This window comes from Salvia hispanica, chromosome 1, assembly GCF_029641045.1.
Source record: "Salvia hispanica isolate PSC_SH4W2 chromosome 1, Shi_PSC_v1, whole genome shotgun sequence".
In the NCBI taxonomy this organism is placed as follows: domain Eukaryota; kingdom Viridiplantae; phylum Streptophyta; class Magnoliopsida; order Lamiales; family Lamiaceae; genus Salvia; species Salvia hispanica.
In genome coordinates, this window is record NC_142692.1 from 8,012,516 (window position 1) to 8,025,828 (window position 13,313).

General features: G+C 37.4%; 2 protein-coding genes across 2 annotated transcripts; one reads left to right on the forward strand and one right to left on the reverse strand.

Annotated features, from left to right (window-relative positions):
* The first annotated feature begins 1,847 nt into the window (after nucleotides 1–1,847).
* LOC125218630 (1-aminocyclopropane-1-carboxylate oxidase 5-like) lies at nucleotides 1,848–3,437 on the forward strand. Its single transcript, XM_048120344.2, has 3 exons — nucleotides 1,848–2,004; nucleotides 2,089–2,324; nucleotides 2,636–3,437. The coding sequence occupies exons 1-3, from the start codon at nucleotides 1,903–1,905 to the stop codon at nucleotides 3,231–3,233; spliced, it is 936 nt and encodes a 311-aa protein (XP_047976301.1). The 5' UTR covers nucleotides 1,848–1,902; the 3' UTR covers nucleotides 3,234–3,437.
* Nucleotides 3,405–9,225, reverse strand: NADK2 (NAD kinase 2). Its single transcript, XM_048120343.2, has 8 exons — nucleotides 8,849–9,225; nucleotides 6,651–8,570; nucleotides 5,861–5,982; nucleotides 5,631–5,772; nucleotides 5,319–5,543; nucleotides 5,025–5,099; nucleotides 4,673–4,774; nucleotides 3,405–3,835 (listed from the first exon to the last, which is right to left on the reverse strand). Exons 1-8 carry the CDS (start codon nucleotides 9,092–9,094, stop codon nucleotides 3,632–3,634), a joined length of 3,036 nt encoding a protein of 1,011 aa, XP_047976300.1. The 5' UTR covers nucleotides 9,095–9,225; the 3' UTR covers nucleotides 3,405–3,631.
* Between the last annotated feature and the right edge of the window lie 4,088 nt (nucleotides 9,226–13,313).

Consider the following 13,313-nt stretch of genomic DNA (forward strand, 5'->3'; position numbering starts at 1 on the left):
AGTTCCAATAGTAGACGACGGTGACACCGAAAACACGCAAGTAACATTTTATATCGGAATGATATAAATTCGCACGACGCTTGTTTCTAATTTTCTAGTTTTTGTTTTATTTCCTATTGTGCTGCTTTTGTGGGTCATTTAGCATCGTTTAGAGGCCGAAAAAGACAATTTACTAGGGGTGTGCATTCGGTTTTTCGGTTCGGTTTTTGTCCAAACCGAACCAAACCAAAAAACCGAATTTCCTTGAAAATCAAAACCGAACCGAACCGAAAAACCGAATAACCGAAAATCGAAAAATTGAACTTGAAAAACCAAATTAAACCGAAAAATCGAAATTTTCAACAAAAACCGAAAAAAATATGGAGTATATATTAATATATAGGGATGTAATCAATTGCTAACTAATTACCAATCCCAAATTGAGACCAATTTTCAACCATTAGATTAGAAGATCTTGTGGTTAATATGATGCCAAGTGTAATATATTTTAAATTTAAATAATTATTAATTAAATTAAAAGGGTATTAATGTCAAATCCTATATGTAGTAATTATAACTAATTACTTTCTATTTCCTCAAAATCATCTCAAATCTTTAAATTTACGTAACTCTCTCAATTTAAATTATTTTTTCGCAAAAAATATATCAAATTAAAGATAATTCAATAAGGATTCCAACGAGATCTCAATTGCATATGTTCCGACGATGTTCGGGTGATGAAATTTGATAAATTATATTTCAATTTTCGTACATGTTGATAAGCAGCTATTTTCAACAAATGCAACAAAAAATCTCAATATATTGTAGGCAAAATCTCAATATTATGCATGTCCAATCTCAATAAAAATGTGTTGATATTCCAATGTCATAATGTTGATATTTGTAATACACAATGTTGATATAAAAAAACACTCACGAAAATTATCATATGATAACATAATGACGATATTACCCTTTTGTTGATATTTTGTCTACTATTTATTGAGATTTTGTGAGCTTTAATCTCATCCACTCATTTTAAAATCCAAGGGTGGAGATTTAGTCTTGATTTTGGATTAGGGTGCTAAAAGCATTATAATAGGACCCTTGATATATATATAATTTATATATTTTATATATACTAATATAAATTAAAATATATAATATAAAATTAATAGAATATATATAATACATACTATATAAAATATATTCAAAGTATATATTATATCTTTGATATAATATATTTAAATTAATAGAATAAATATATATAATATTATATTTAAAATATAATTCGGTTTTTCGGGTTTTTTTTTCTTCCAAACCGAACCGAACCGAAAAACCGATTTTTTTTTATTTTTAAAACCGAACTGAACCGAAAAACTGAAAAAACCGAACCGAATTTCAAAATTTTGGTTTGGTTCGGTTTGGATATTCGGTTTTCGGTTTTTTTGCCCACCCCTACAATTTACTGTTTTTTAGGCTTGTTTTTAATAGTATCATAGTTTTTGTTTTATTTCCTTTTTGTAATATTTTCAAGAAATTAGGATTTCTTTAATTGCTTACTAATTCAGTCATTTCTAGAAAAAATAGCAACACAATTCGATTCACTTCTTTTGTAGTACTATTTTCTAAAACTTGTGTAGAGTCAAATATGGACTTTCAAGAGGGATGAAGGGAGTATTAACTTACCATGTTAATATATAAGATAATATAATGCATTTTAAACCGTCCATTGCATGTCTCACGGCTTCCCACTTAGTATTTTATTCATAATTATTCAACTATTTAATCATTACATCCTAAAATATATCGTCCTTCCGCTATAAATAGGCTTTCATGTATCAAAGCTTAGATCATTACTACTTCACTAATCTTACTGCTTAAAGACTTTATATTATATAGAATAATTCAAAGGTGTCATCAATGGCGATTCCGGTGATCGATTTTTCGAAGACGGAGGGAGAGGAGAGGAGCAAGACACTTGCTGAGATTGCTCATTGCTGTGAAGAGTGGGGTTTCTTTCAGGTAATTAATTAACATTTGTAATTAATGAAAGTTGATTGATTGAATGACTAAAAATGACAACATTTTGATCGATGATTGTGACAGTTGGTGAATCATGGGATATCTGAGGAGCTGTTGGAGAGGGTGAAGAAGGTGGCGTCGGAATGCTACAAGCTGGAGAGAGAGGCTGGTTTCGGGGAGTCGGAGCCGGTGAAGAAGCTGAAGGAGTTGATGGAGAAGGAGAGTTGTGATGAGAGGATTGATGATGTTGATTGGGAAGATGTGTTTTTGCTCACTGATGATAATGCTCATCAATGGCCTTCCAAAACTGCTGGCTTCAGGTAACCTACTAATCTTTGCCGGAAAATCACGAAATTTGGTCAATTCCTGGTTAATACCGCAACTATTGATTGTATCATAACTTGACATTTTTCTTAATTGTTCTTATGATAAATTGTATGATTTGGAAGCCAAAATATAGTAGCCTAAATTTTCGAGACAAAAAGCAATTTAGAAATGATATAATCAACAAATAGCCAGACTTTATGATTTTTGTAGCAATTTACTCTTTTGGCAAAAATCAACTTTTGACTAGAATATTCTATTTTATTTATCTTTTTACTTATCTATATTATTTTTCTTATGTCAATAGGGAGACCATGAAGGAATACAGAAGTGAGCTGAAAAAACTGGCTGTGAGAGTGATGGAAACAATGGATGAAAACTTAGGCCTCCCAAGAGGGTACATGAAAAAAGCATTCAACGGCGGAAAAGAAGAAGAAGAAGATGCAGCCTTCTTCGGGACTAAAGTGAGCCACTACCCACCGTGCCCAAAGCCAGAGAAGGTGGCTGGGCTGAGGGCCCACACGGACGCAGGAGGGGTGATACTTCTATTCCAAGATGATGAGGTGGAGTCCCTCCAAATCTTGAAAGATGGAGTGTGGTTGGACGTTCAGCCACTCAAAAATGCCATCGTCATCAACACCGGCGATCAGGTGGAGGTGCTGAGCAATGGGAGGTACAAGAGCGTCTGGCACCGCATTCTCGCCACACCACACGGCAACAGAAGGTCCATTGCCTCCTTCTACAACCCCTCTGCCGAGGCCACCATCCACCCAGCCCCTCAGCTGCTCGCTGAGAAGGCCGAGGCCGAGTATCCTAGGTTCGTGTTTGGAGACTACATGTCTGTTTATGCTGAGCAGAAGTTTCTCCCTAAAGAACCCAGGTTCCATGCTGTCAAAGCAGTTTAAAGTTGGTATCAATAGTGGAAAATGGGACTTACTACAATGAATAGTAAGTAGTGTGATTTTATGTTTTGTTTGTTTGTTTTAGTAAAGTAATGAAGTTGTTCCTCAAGAAAAATGTTCTAGTGGACTGCTGTCATGATTTGTATGAGGTGATCGAATATAATTGATCAAATGTCAATATAATTTGTGGCAATCTTATTTATTCAACCATATTATCATGGTTTTGGGCGATATGTTTCTTATGCATCCACCATACTAGCGAGTGCATTCAGTCCATCCGCCTTTCACTCCATATCATATACAGCCAGATACGTACAATGACATTTCTGTGTTCAATTTTTGCTACATATGCTGTACAGTAATATCTACACGGGCGAGTTGAAGCTGTATTGGCCCGGTACTCAAAGGGCTTTCTGGTCTAATCTTTCATTCCAGTTCAAGCAACGGATCAAGCTCCGGAACCAATCACCTGTTTGGTCACACTTATTCACAGTTGGGAGTGGGTGTTGGCTCATGGATATCCGGACAGAATAACCTCTAGAGAGCTGTTGCCTTCTCTTCCCATCAAACGATACCCAAGCATTGCTTCGTGCATCTTCAGGAATCTGTTCAGTTTAATGTAACATTGATTACATGTAGAAGTAAAATTATACTTGAACATGAAGCATCTTAATGTCAATGTGGACAGATTAGGATTAGGAACCATATCATATAGAACTATTATGAAACGCTTCGACAGGACAATAGTTTCGAATAGTGCCATGTCCATTCCTCACATCACTTTAATGTTTTCTAGCATATCTTTGTCCATCTAATATGATTACAAACTAGATCGCTACTAAAATTTTTTGAAGGCAACAAAGCAAAAGGTCGACAGAGCTTGAGAGACGTCAGGATCACAAAGAGGTAAGTATCGTAAGTCTAATGCTCTAATTCAAACCTAAATTAGCTTTCAGTTATAATTTGTGTCAAATACAAAAATCAAGCAGCCATATATGGATGACCCTAACCAAAGCACCAATCTAATTTCGTTCACCATTCACCATTTACAATAGTTATTACACAGTATTTTTCTAGTTGACAGTGTCTCTTTCCCCTTCTTTAGTGTAGTCCTCAAACCTACATGCAGTTCATGCAAAAGTATGGATGAAGCAAAGTCAAAGTCCAGGGAAGATGTGTCTTACAGATCTAGATTGTCACTTCCATTTGTTATGCAGCTTGAATCTTGAGGGGGGGGGGGGGGGGATCGTTTTACATATATATACAGAATAGTCATCACATAATTGCATTCACTATCCTTTACTAAGTTCTCTACTATAGGTATGATAAAAGAAAAAGGTCACTGCCTTGGAGTATTTATTTATTTTCTCAATGTAGTAGCTGCCACAAAATTAGAGTTACACGTTACCAAATTTTTTAAATTCATAACCGCAAGAATATACCTTCAATTCCAGTCGAGCAGAATCTGGAAGTATGACTGGTCTGAATGAGAGAGAATGTGGACAAATTGGAGTAAAGAGCATGCATGGAACATTCGGATGAACCTGCAAAGTAGAGACACCTTTATTTTCTAATAAGTGTACTAGAAATGAAACCATTATTTGACGATATTGCTAACTGCAACTTAAGTTTCTAATTATAAGGTTTCATACAAAAGTTGCTATTATCTGGACGGTTGCATTAGTCATAATTTGGAAAAAGACTCTAAGTTTACAGGAAACTGTCAAATTAATCTTATCTTCATTGAAATTATTTTTATAAGAAATCTTCATAGTAATTCTGATAACAGCATACCATAGAACCTCCAGCAGCTGTGGAATAAGCTGTACTTCCAGTAGGAGTTGCAACTATGACTCCATCACCTTGCACCTATTTCAAGAATGATTGGAACTGTCAGATAAGCATAGCAGTACTTTTTTGTAGCAAGTATAATCAACAACTTTAGCAAATTCATACTATTATTTTGAGCAAACAAAACTTGAACAGATGAATATGGTGAATATCCTAGGAAATACACATCCAACCAAAAAAAAAGATCAAGGAAAAAGGGTCCATTCCATTCCTCTGTCAAAGAGTAAGGGACCAAACCTTGGTTATGAGGCGATCATGTTCATAACACTCGATTTTTGAAAGATATGGATTAGAACCACGATCAACTACAATTTCATTGAGGACATCAAATATCTTGCCAGGCACAGCTCTACCATTTCGAAATATTTCACAGCGGAGACGCATTCTAAGAGTTATGTAGACTCCATCAGTAGTGTTGTTCCCATGAATCACTTGCCTTAGATCAGCCTTATAATCATCAAACTGCAAAGACATATTATAGGAATCACAAAAAATGTGTGAAGTAAATTTACATATATTTGTCATCATAGGTTGACAGAAGAGACTTACAGTGTGAGAAGTCAGAAATCCTAAGGATCCAAGATTAAACGAGACAACAGGCGGAACAGCCCCTCTGAACAAATTTGATGCATGTAGTATGACCCCGTCTCCTCCCAAACAAGCAACAAGATCAACCCTCTCATGGAGATCACTGCAATGGAGACATATAGCAGGTAAACAACCCTTAACTGAAAATTGATGAGACCAAAGGAGAAATATAATGCATAAAATGTGAGCACCTTGTATCTTGACTGTAGAATGTCTGGACAAACCCAAATCCGGGAATCCTAGCAAATACATCATGAACCTCAGGTTCGACAAGAACATTCATCTTCTCTTGGTGATATAAGAAAGAAGCAACCTGGAGGGAACAGAGTAAGGCAGGGACATTTCAGAAATTAGAGAATTCTCCAATGGAATCAATACAAAGCATGAAAAAGCACAATATTAGAAGAGAACAGCAAAAGTATAAATTTGGATATTTTGAAGAGCAATGTTCATATATTCATATGAAGAGTTCTCCCAGTGCACAGAAATATTGGTGTATAACATGCATCCAAAGCATCTTTTACTGAGATCGATGCAGTGGTATGTAACATAGTGTATCATAATGGACCAAGACCGCTGCTGGCCACAAGGTTAAATAATGGATTAGTAAATTAGTATTCTCATTAATAACATTTATTTAACTGGGAAGTGAGATAGACTTCAATCCTCACTAAATAAGGGTCTGCTTGTTGTAGATAAAAGTACATTGAATCCATAGGAAGTTTCCATGAGCTGATAATCCGTTAAGCTATGAGTTCTATCATAATTTACTTTTCGGGAGTACAAGAGCAAGCATAAAATATTACTGGTTTAACGTCCCAAGATATGGAATCCGAAAAAAAAGCTGGGCCAAACTAAGTTAGATATCATGGCTTACTTATGGTTTAACACTCTTGCCCATGAATAAATGCATTAATTAAACTAAAAATAACAGAAACAGTTATAAACATCACAGAGTATTACCTAAAAAAGATCATATACCTCTTTAGCTTCTTCAATGAGTTCTAGGCCCAGCTTCTTTAATAACAATACAGTCTTTGGGGCAGACTTCCACAAAAGCATCTGTTGCTGAGTGCTAGGATGAGAGAAAGCCAAGGAAGACTCAGTTACCTTTTCTCTACTGCAAGAAAATCCATCTGTTCTAACTAAGAACATCTCTGCTTTCTTTCTTGACTGCACTCGTACAACACCCGTTGCTGAAGCACACATATTTTGTTCAATCATATCCAGGTTTTCATCATCTGAAGAAAGGTAGCTTTCAACATCACTTCCATTCTGGACAGTAACCATCACAGGCATGGGATTCTTACTGAGGTCATTGCTTGTCATTACTGAACCATTTTCCTTGCCCTTTGCACCACTATTGCCTTTATCAGGGAAAGTTATAGTTCTTGAAAGAATGCTGGGCTTTTGATACGATCCGTTACTGATGGTTGTACTTTGAGGACCTGATGTTAATATTATGCTCCCAGCTGATTCGTTCATAGTCTCTACTTGATTGAGGGTTGAACTAGAGTAAGATTCTTTCTTCAAGGGAGTCCCATTGTACTTGTACTGTAAAGCAGACTGCATCTCCAATCTTCGCTGTTCATGACTGAAGTACGTTCCTGGTGAAATCTTTTTATTTCGCAAAAAGTTGGACATTTCTTTTCTAGAGAAGATATCAAGAGGAGGTATTTGAGACTCCATTGGTTTCACATCTTTATATAAGTTTCCAGTTGATTCTAAACCACTAACAGAGATCCCAGCAGGATTATCAGTTGTTAAAGAATAATTCAGTCCCATGGTGCTTTGCGATTGTGTTTGTGCGGATGGTGTTTCAAAATCATTGAATGGAACTGCAGAAGCATGAGACTTATCTGATTTCTGTGGGACAGATCCATTAACAGTATGAGAAGGTATACCTCCTTTAAGTTTCATTGAGATATCAGAACCCTCAATTTCTTGAATATCTTCCGCTCCATTATCACTGGTAACGACTCTCCTGTTTGTAGACTTAATTTGGTTGATGTACCGCCTCCACCTAGAAATCAGAGAAGAGGTCCTCTTCTTTCCTTCCTTACTGTGTACATATATCGGCTTTTTGCTTGAATCCGACACTATAGCAGCAAACTGCTCAACCTGCTCTACCGAAGGTGCATTCCCTACTTCGACTGGAATTTTGATCAGTTCAATCTTCCCAGACAAAATAGCTTCATACAGTACAGACTCATAAAAATTGTCCTTCACTGTTTCTTCTCTGAGGTCTATAATGGTTCTGAATCCTTTCTCCATAAGCCACTTTAAACTCTCTTCTGTGACCTGACCACCCTTCCAAAACGCAACAGCCGTGTCATCTGCCTGTGCTTCCTCTTTGGTGGTAACAGGACTCCAATTTGCTATCAATGTCTGGCAAGGTTGATTATCTCCTCGTGGAAATCCAGAATCATAGCTGACATTTTTCAATCTCTGCAATTTTCTCCAAACATTCAAGCTTCTATCATCACCAGGCATCAAGTAATTCTCTAAGGCAACATGCAAACTTTCGCAATAACTTTTCATCTCATAGCGAAAATTTGCAAGGGGTGGGAGCTTATCATCCATCGCACTTTTGTCCAAGTCCCGAAATGAATTCATGATGGATGATCGTCCCACAAGGACGTCTTCCCTTCCCTTATTTAGTAGACAAACCATGCAACCAAGAACCGACACTATCTTCTCTTCCAGTAACGGCTTATCCTCCGATGGCACGTCGTATGAAACACTACATTCTCCAGTCACTGGATTGCACAATGCATCCATCAAAGCATTGTGAAACCGTTCCGCGGCTCTAAAGATCCTACAGTAAGCCTCGACTTCCGCAATATCCCCCGGGAGAGGTCCAGCCCACGGCAAATGTGATGAATCATAGGCATAGTTACTCTTCAATTACAACACCGAAATCTAATATCAGCAAGGGATTATTATAGTAATACATAAATCGATCGAAATCAACTAAAATTTCAAATATCAACACATAACCGATTAAACATAAATACAGCAACAACAACAAAATCGCACTACAGAAACTGCATCAAATCGCTCGCAATTTCAAATCTCACTCAGCGGTCTGAATCACATCTAATCAAAGGTTTAACACTAGAATCAACAATTCCAAACCCTAAGCCCCTAAAAAATCAGAAAGAGAGAGAGAAATTAACCTGAGAATCCAAGCCAATGTCAACTGACAAAGAGCTGGAGAAGTGAGCACTGACAAGCAGCACCGAACGGCGTCGTTCCGGCTCCATCCATCGCTGCTTCTTCCACTTGGTCAGGCCGAGGCCGGAAGCTCTGCCACAGCTGCTGAGCTGACGGCAAAAGGAGAGCGTTCCAACTGCCCGATTCATGAGGAATTGGCAGAGGCAGTTACGATGATTATACGAAAAATAAGAGCTCGATGCCGCCATGCTACCATCAAATCAGAAAATTAATTAATTGTTGGAAAATTATTTCCACACAAATCTCATTTGTGTAACGGTGCGTGTGAGGATGAATCATGAATCTACATACAGCCATTGATTTTTATTTTGGCGTCTGATTTATTGTGGATATATATTCATAATTGACGACGGAAAATTATTTTTTGTGGATTGTATCGACGGGGAGAAAATGGACAAAACCAAATGGGACACTTCAAAATCATTCTTCGAATATATTCTTTTTAATTATCGGTTAAATTTCATAACTAATTTTTTTTGTTTTGTTTCTTAAAACGATTTGAGCTACGGCTCTATTTTGTAATAGGGGATTAGAGCACTCCCAATGGCGACGGCGAAAATCCGGCGATTTTTCGCCGGATATCGCCGACTTATCGCCGGCCATTGGGAGGATTTCGGCGATAATTCGGCGATAAAACTCCCTTATTATCGCCAACTCCCTTATTATCGCCGAATCATCGCCGCCCACTGTGGGCGCGATTCGGCGATAAATCGGCGATAATTTTTTTTTTTTTTAAATCTTTGTTTTATGGTTTTTATTTGTAGTTTTTTTTAAATCTTTGTTTTTAAAATCTTTATTTTTTATGATTTTTATTTGTAGTTTTTTTTAAATCTTTGTTTTTTTAAATCTTTGTTTTTTATGCTTTTTATTTGTAGTTTTTTTTTTCTCGTTGTATTATATTTTCCAATGATTAATACAACGATGAATTGTTCATTATAAATCTATTTATTAAACACATTTGTAGGGAAAATTAAACAATATTAAAAATGATGATGTAAAAATGAAATGTTGAGTTAGGGAGAAATAAGGGAGAAATAAGGGAGAAACCATTGGAGCAGTTGGCTAAAAGTTGGCTAAAAACTGGGGATAAATTTTGGTGCTGATGTGACGCTGATGTGGCAGGAGTTAGGGAGAAATAAGAGAGTTTTTAGCCGGACCATTGGGAGTGCTCTTAGAGCATTCCCAATGGAGGTGGCGAATTCTCGGCGATAAATCGCCGGTTATCGCCGAATTATCGCCGGCCATTGTGGCGAAGTCGGCGATAATTCGGCGATAATGTTGCCGTTGCTTCGCCGAGTGGCGTTCTAACGCCGGATTATCGCCGAGCGATCGCCGGCCACTGTGGCGACGCTCGGCGATAATCGGCGATAATTAAAATTTTTTTTTTTTTTTTTTGAACCCAACGGCTATTTTACATTCCACCCCTATAAATATTTCCTCCACTTCCTCCATTCATCACCCACAATCTTCATTCTCTCCATTTTCAATCTCTTCTCCCAATCTTCAATTTTCATCAAAATTATGAGCTTTTGGAAGAAAAGTTCCCGATCGGGTAAGGATAAGGGTAAGGGGAAAGAGTCGAGTTCACAAATTCCCAACACGGATGAAGCAAACGAGCAGTGGATGCAGTCGTTGTTGGCGATGGGTTCTCCTCCCGGCCAACTTCCATACGGGGGTCCGTCTCCTTTGCAGACTCCTCCGGCGCGGAGACTTTCTCCGTACTTCAACTCTGCCGGCAGAATGCCCTTTCCAGCCGACGATGTGTATCGGCCCCAGTTCGACACCCCCGGATCAACCCCAGGCGACCAAGAATCTCAGGCCGCGACACTGAGCGCGGAGGACTTCGAGGTGGAAGAAACGCCCACCGAGCCGCCTTCTAGGAGCGGGAGGGGGAAGGCGCCGGCGTCGTCGGCTGCGACTGATACGGGTTCCGATGAGAGGCCGAAGCGGGTAAGGACTACTTACACTCTGCAAGAGTCCGAGCTGATAGCCGACTGCTGGGCGGACACGTCACAGGACGCGGAGCGCAGCAACTACCAGACTGAGATCATATTCTGGGAGCGGATTGCCGCGAAGTACAGGAGCCACAAGACTGCCTCAATGAAGGACCATGGCAGCGAGGCGATCCGTCGGCATTGGGAGCGCCTCATGAGGGACTGCGGGCACTTCAACGGTATTTATTCTAACTTGATGACTCACATGACGAGTGGCCAGAACGAGCACATGGTCCGAGATGAGGCCATCCGGATGTATAGTAGCCAGTACTTGTCGACGAAGGGCTTCAAGTATTGGAACATCTACGATAAGCTGAAGGATCTCCCCAAATTCCGGACGGGAATGCACGACGCGCTGCACGGGAAATCGGTGCGCTCGCGACTTAGCGTTTCGGAGAGCGAGGGGAGCGCGGCCCACATCGACTTGAGTGGGGATGGTCCGCACGAGCGCCCGGAGGGAGTGAAGAAGGCGAAGGGGAGGCGGAAGGGGAAGGGCGCAACGTCGGAAGTCGCGTCGGAATCCGTCATCGACTTAGAAAAAGCCACTTATTCGAGCAATGTCGCCAATCTGACCCAGATGTACACGCTGTACTTCACCGGCGGCGGGACCCCTGAAGAAAAGGCGGCCCTCTGGAAATGCATCCAACACCTGCAGAGTACGCTGGGGCTCGATCCCGACGCCCCTCCGGCCCCTCCGTCTTAGATTTTTTTTTTTTAAATCTTTGTTTATTTGCGTTTTTTATTTGTAGTTTTTTTTTTCTCGTTGTATTATATTTTCCAATGATTAATACAACGATGAATTGTTCATTATTAGTCTATTTATTAAATACATTTGTAGGGAAAATTAAATAATATAAAAAATAATGATGTAAAAATGAAATGTTGAGTTAGGGAGAAATAAGGGAGAAATAAGGGAGAAACCAATGTAGCACTTGGCTAAAAACTGGGGATAAATTTTGGTGCTGATGTGGCGCTGATGTGGCAGGAGTTAGGGAGAAATAAGGGAGTTTTTAGGGAACTCCATTGGGAGTGCTCAGAGGCTTGGCAATCCATATCCATACATATCTTATTCGAAATACCCAATGTGGGGTATCCAAAGTTGATTTACAACTATCCAAATATTTGAAATGGTGTCAATTTATTGTCATTGGGATATTATTCTTTAAAAATATTTTTGATAATAAAAAAACTAGTATATTGATATTCTTATCAAATACTGACTTTTTCCATTGAAAAATTAAGTGATGTAGAAGTTGGGAAAATAAATTTTCCATAGTCCTTGTCCAGGAATCAAAATTCAGATGGGCTTAATACAATTAAAAACAAATAATTTATGGAATAGTGGGATTATTGTTCTGTTTAAAATAAGATTTTGAAATTAAATTAAACGACTACACCCATAGCAACTAATTTAGAGTGAACTTTAAAAATGGTCCCTGGACTATGGGTTTATCTCGCCCATAGTCCCTGGACTTTAAAAATATCGCCAGTGGTCCCTGGACTTTAAAAATATCGCCAGTGGTCCCTGGACTAAGGGTTTATCTCGAAATTGATCCTTTTGGCTTTTTTTGGTACAAAAATGCTCTTTTGGGGGGTTTTGAGGGTTTTGGGCAATTTGGTCTTTTTACACTTTTAACATTTTAAATCTGATATTATTTCAGTTATGTACTAAATTTGAGATTATTTCAAAATTATCATTCTTCTTCCATTTTGTCATCCTTCACTTTGTTTTTTTTATTTAATTTTATAAAATTAAATTTTAAATTTTGATTTTTAAATATCAATAAAATTTTTAATTAAACTATTAATTCATGGACACTATAAATATTGATTAAAACTATTAATTTTTGTTATTTAATATAATATTCAGCTGAATTGAAGAAGTACACACAAATAATATTAATCATGATGGAAAAATAAGAGCTATTCTATTTAACCTTCGTTCGATTGTTATAATTGCTTGTGATTGAATATTATGAAGTTGACTAAAAATTTGATCCTACTAAAAATTTTATATAGGAGTATTTTTGTTTTAAATTACTAGTAAATTTTGATTGTTTTCAAATTAATAAACAAAAATTATATTAGTCTTACATTAGATGCATATTTATTTCAGAATAAATCGTGTTATATGATATATTTATGATTAAAGCTATTAAATATTGATTAAAACTAAGTCGTTGTCATATCGATTAAATATTATACACTTTCAAATATTGATTATGACTATTAATTTTTTTTATTTAATAATTTTTGTAATTAAAAAAATTTATTGATATTTAAAAATTAAAATTTAAAATTTTGTAAAATTAAATCTAATATTGAAATAAAGAAACAAAGTGAAGGATGACAAAAGGGAAGAAGAATGATAATTTTGAAAAAATATCAAATTTAGTATAACTGAAATAATATC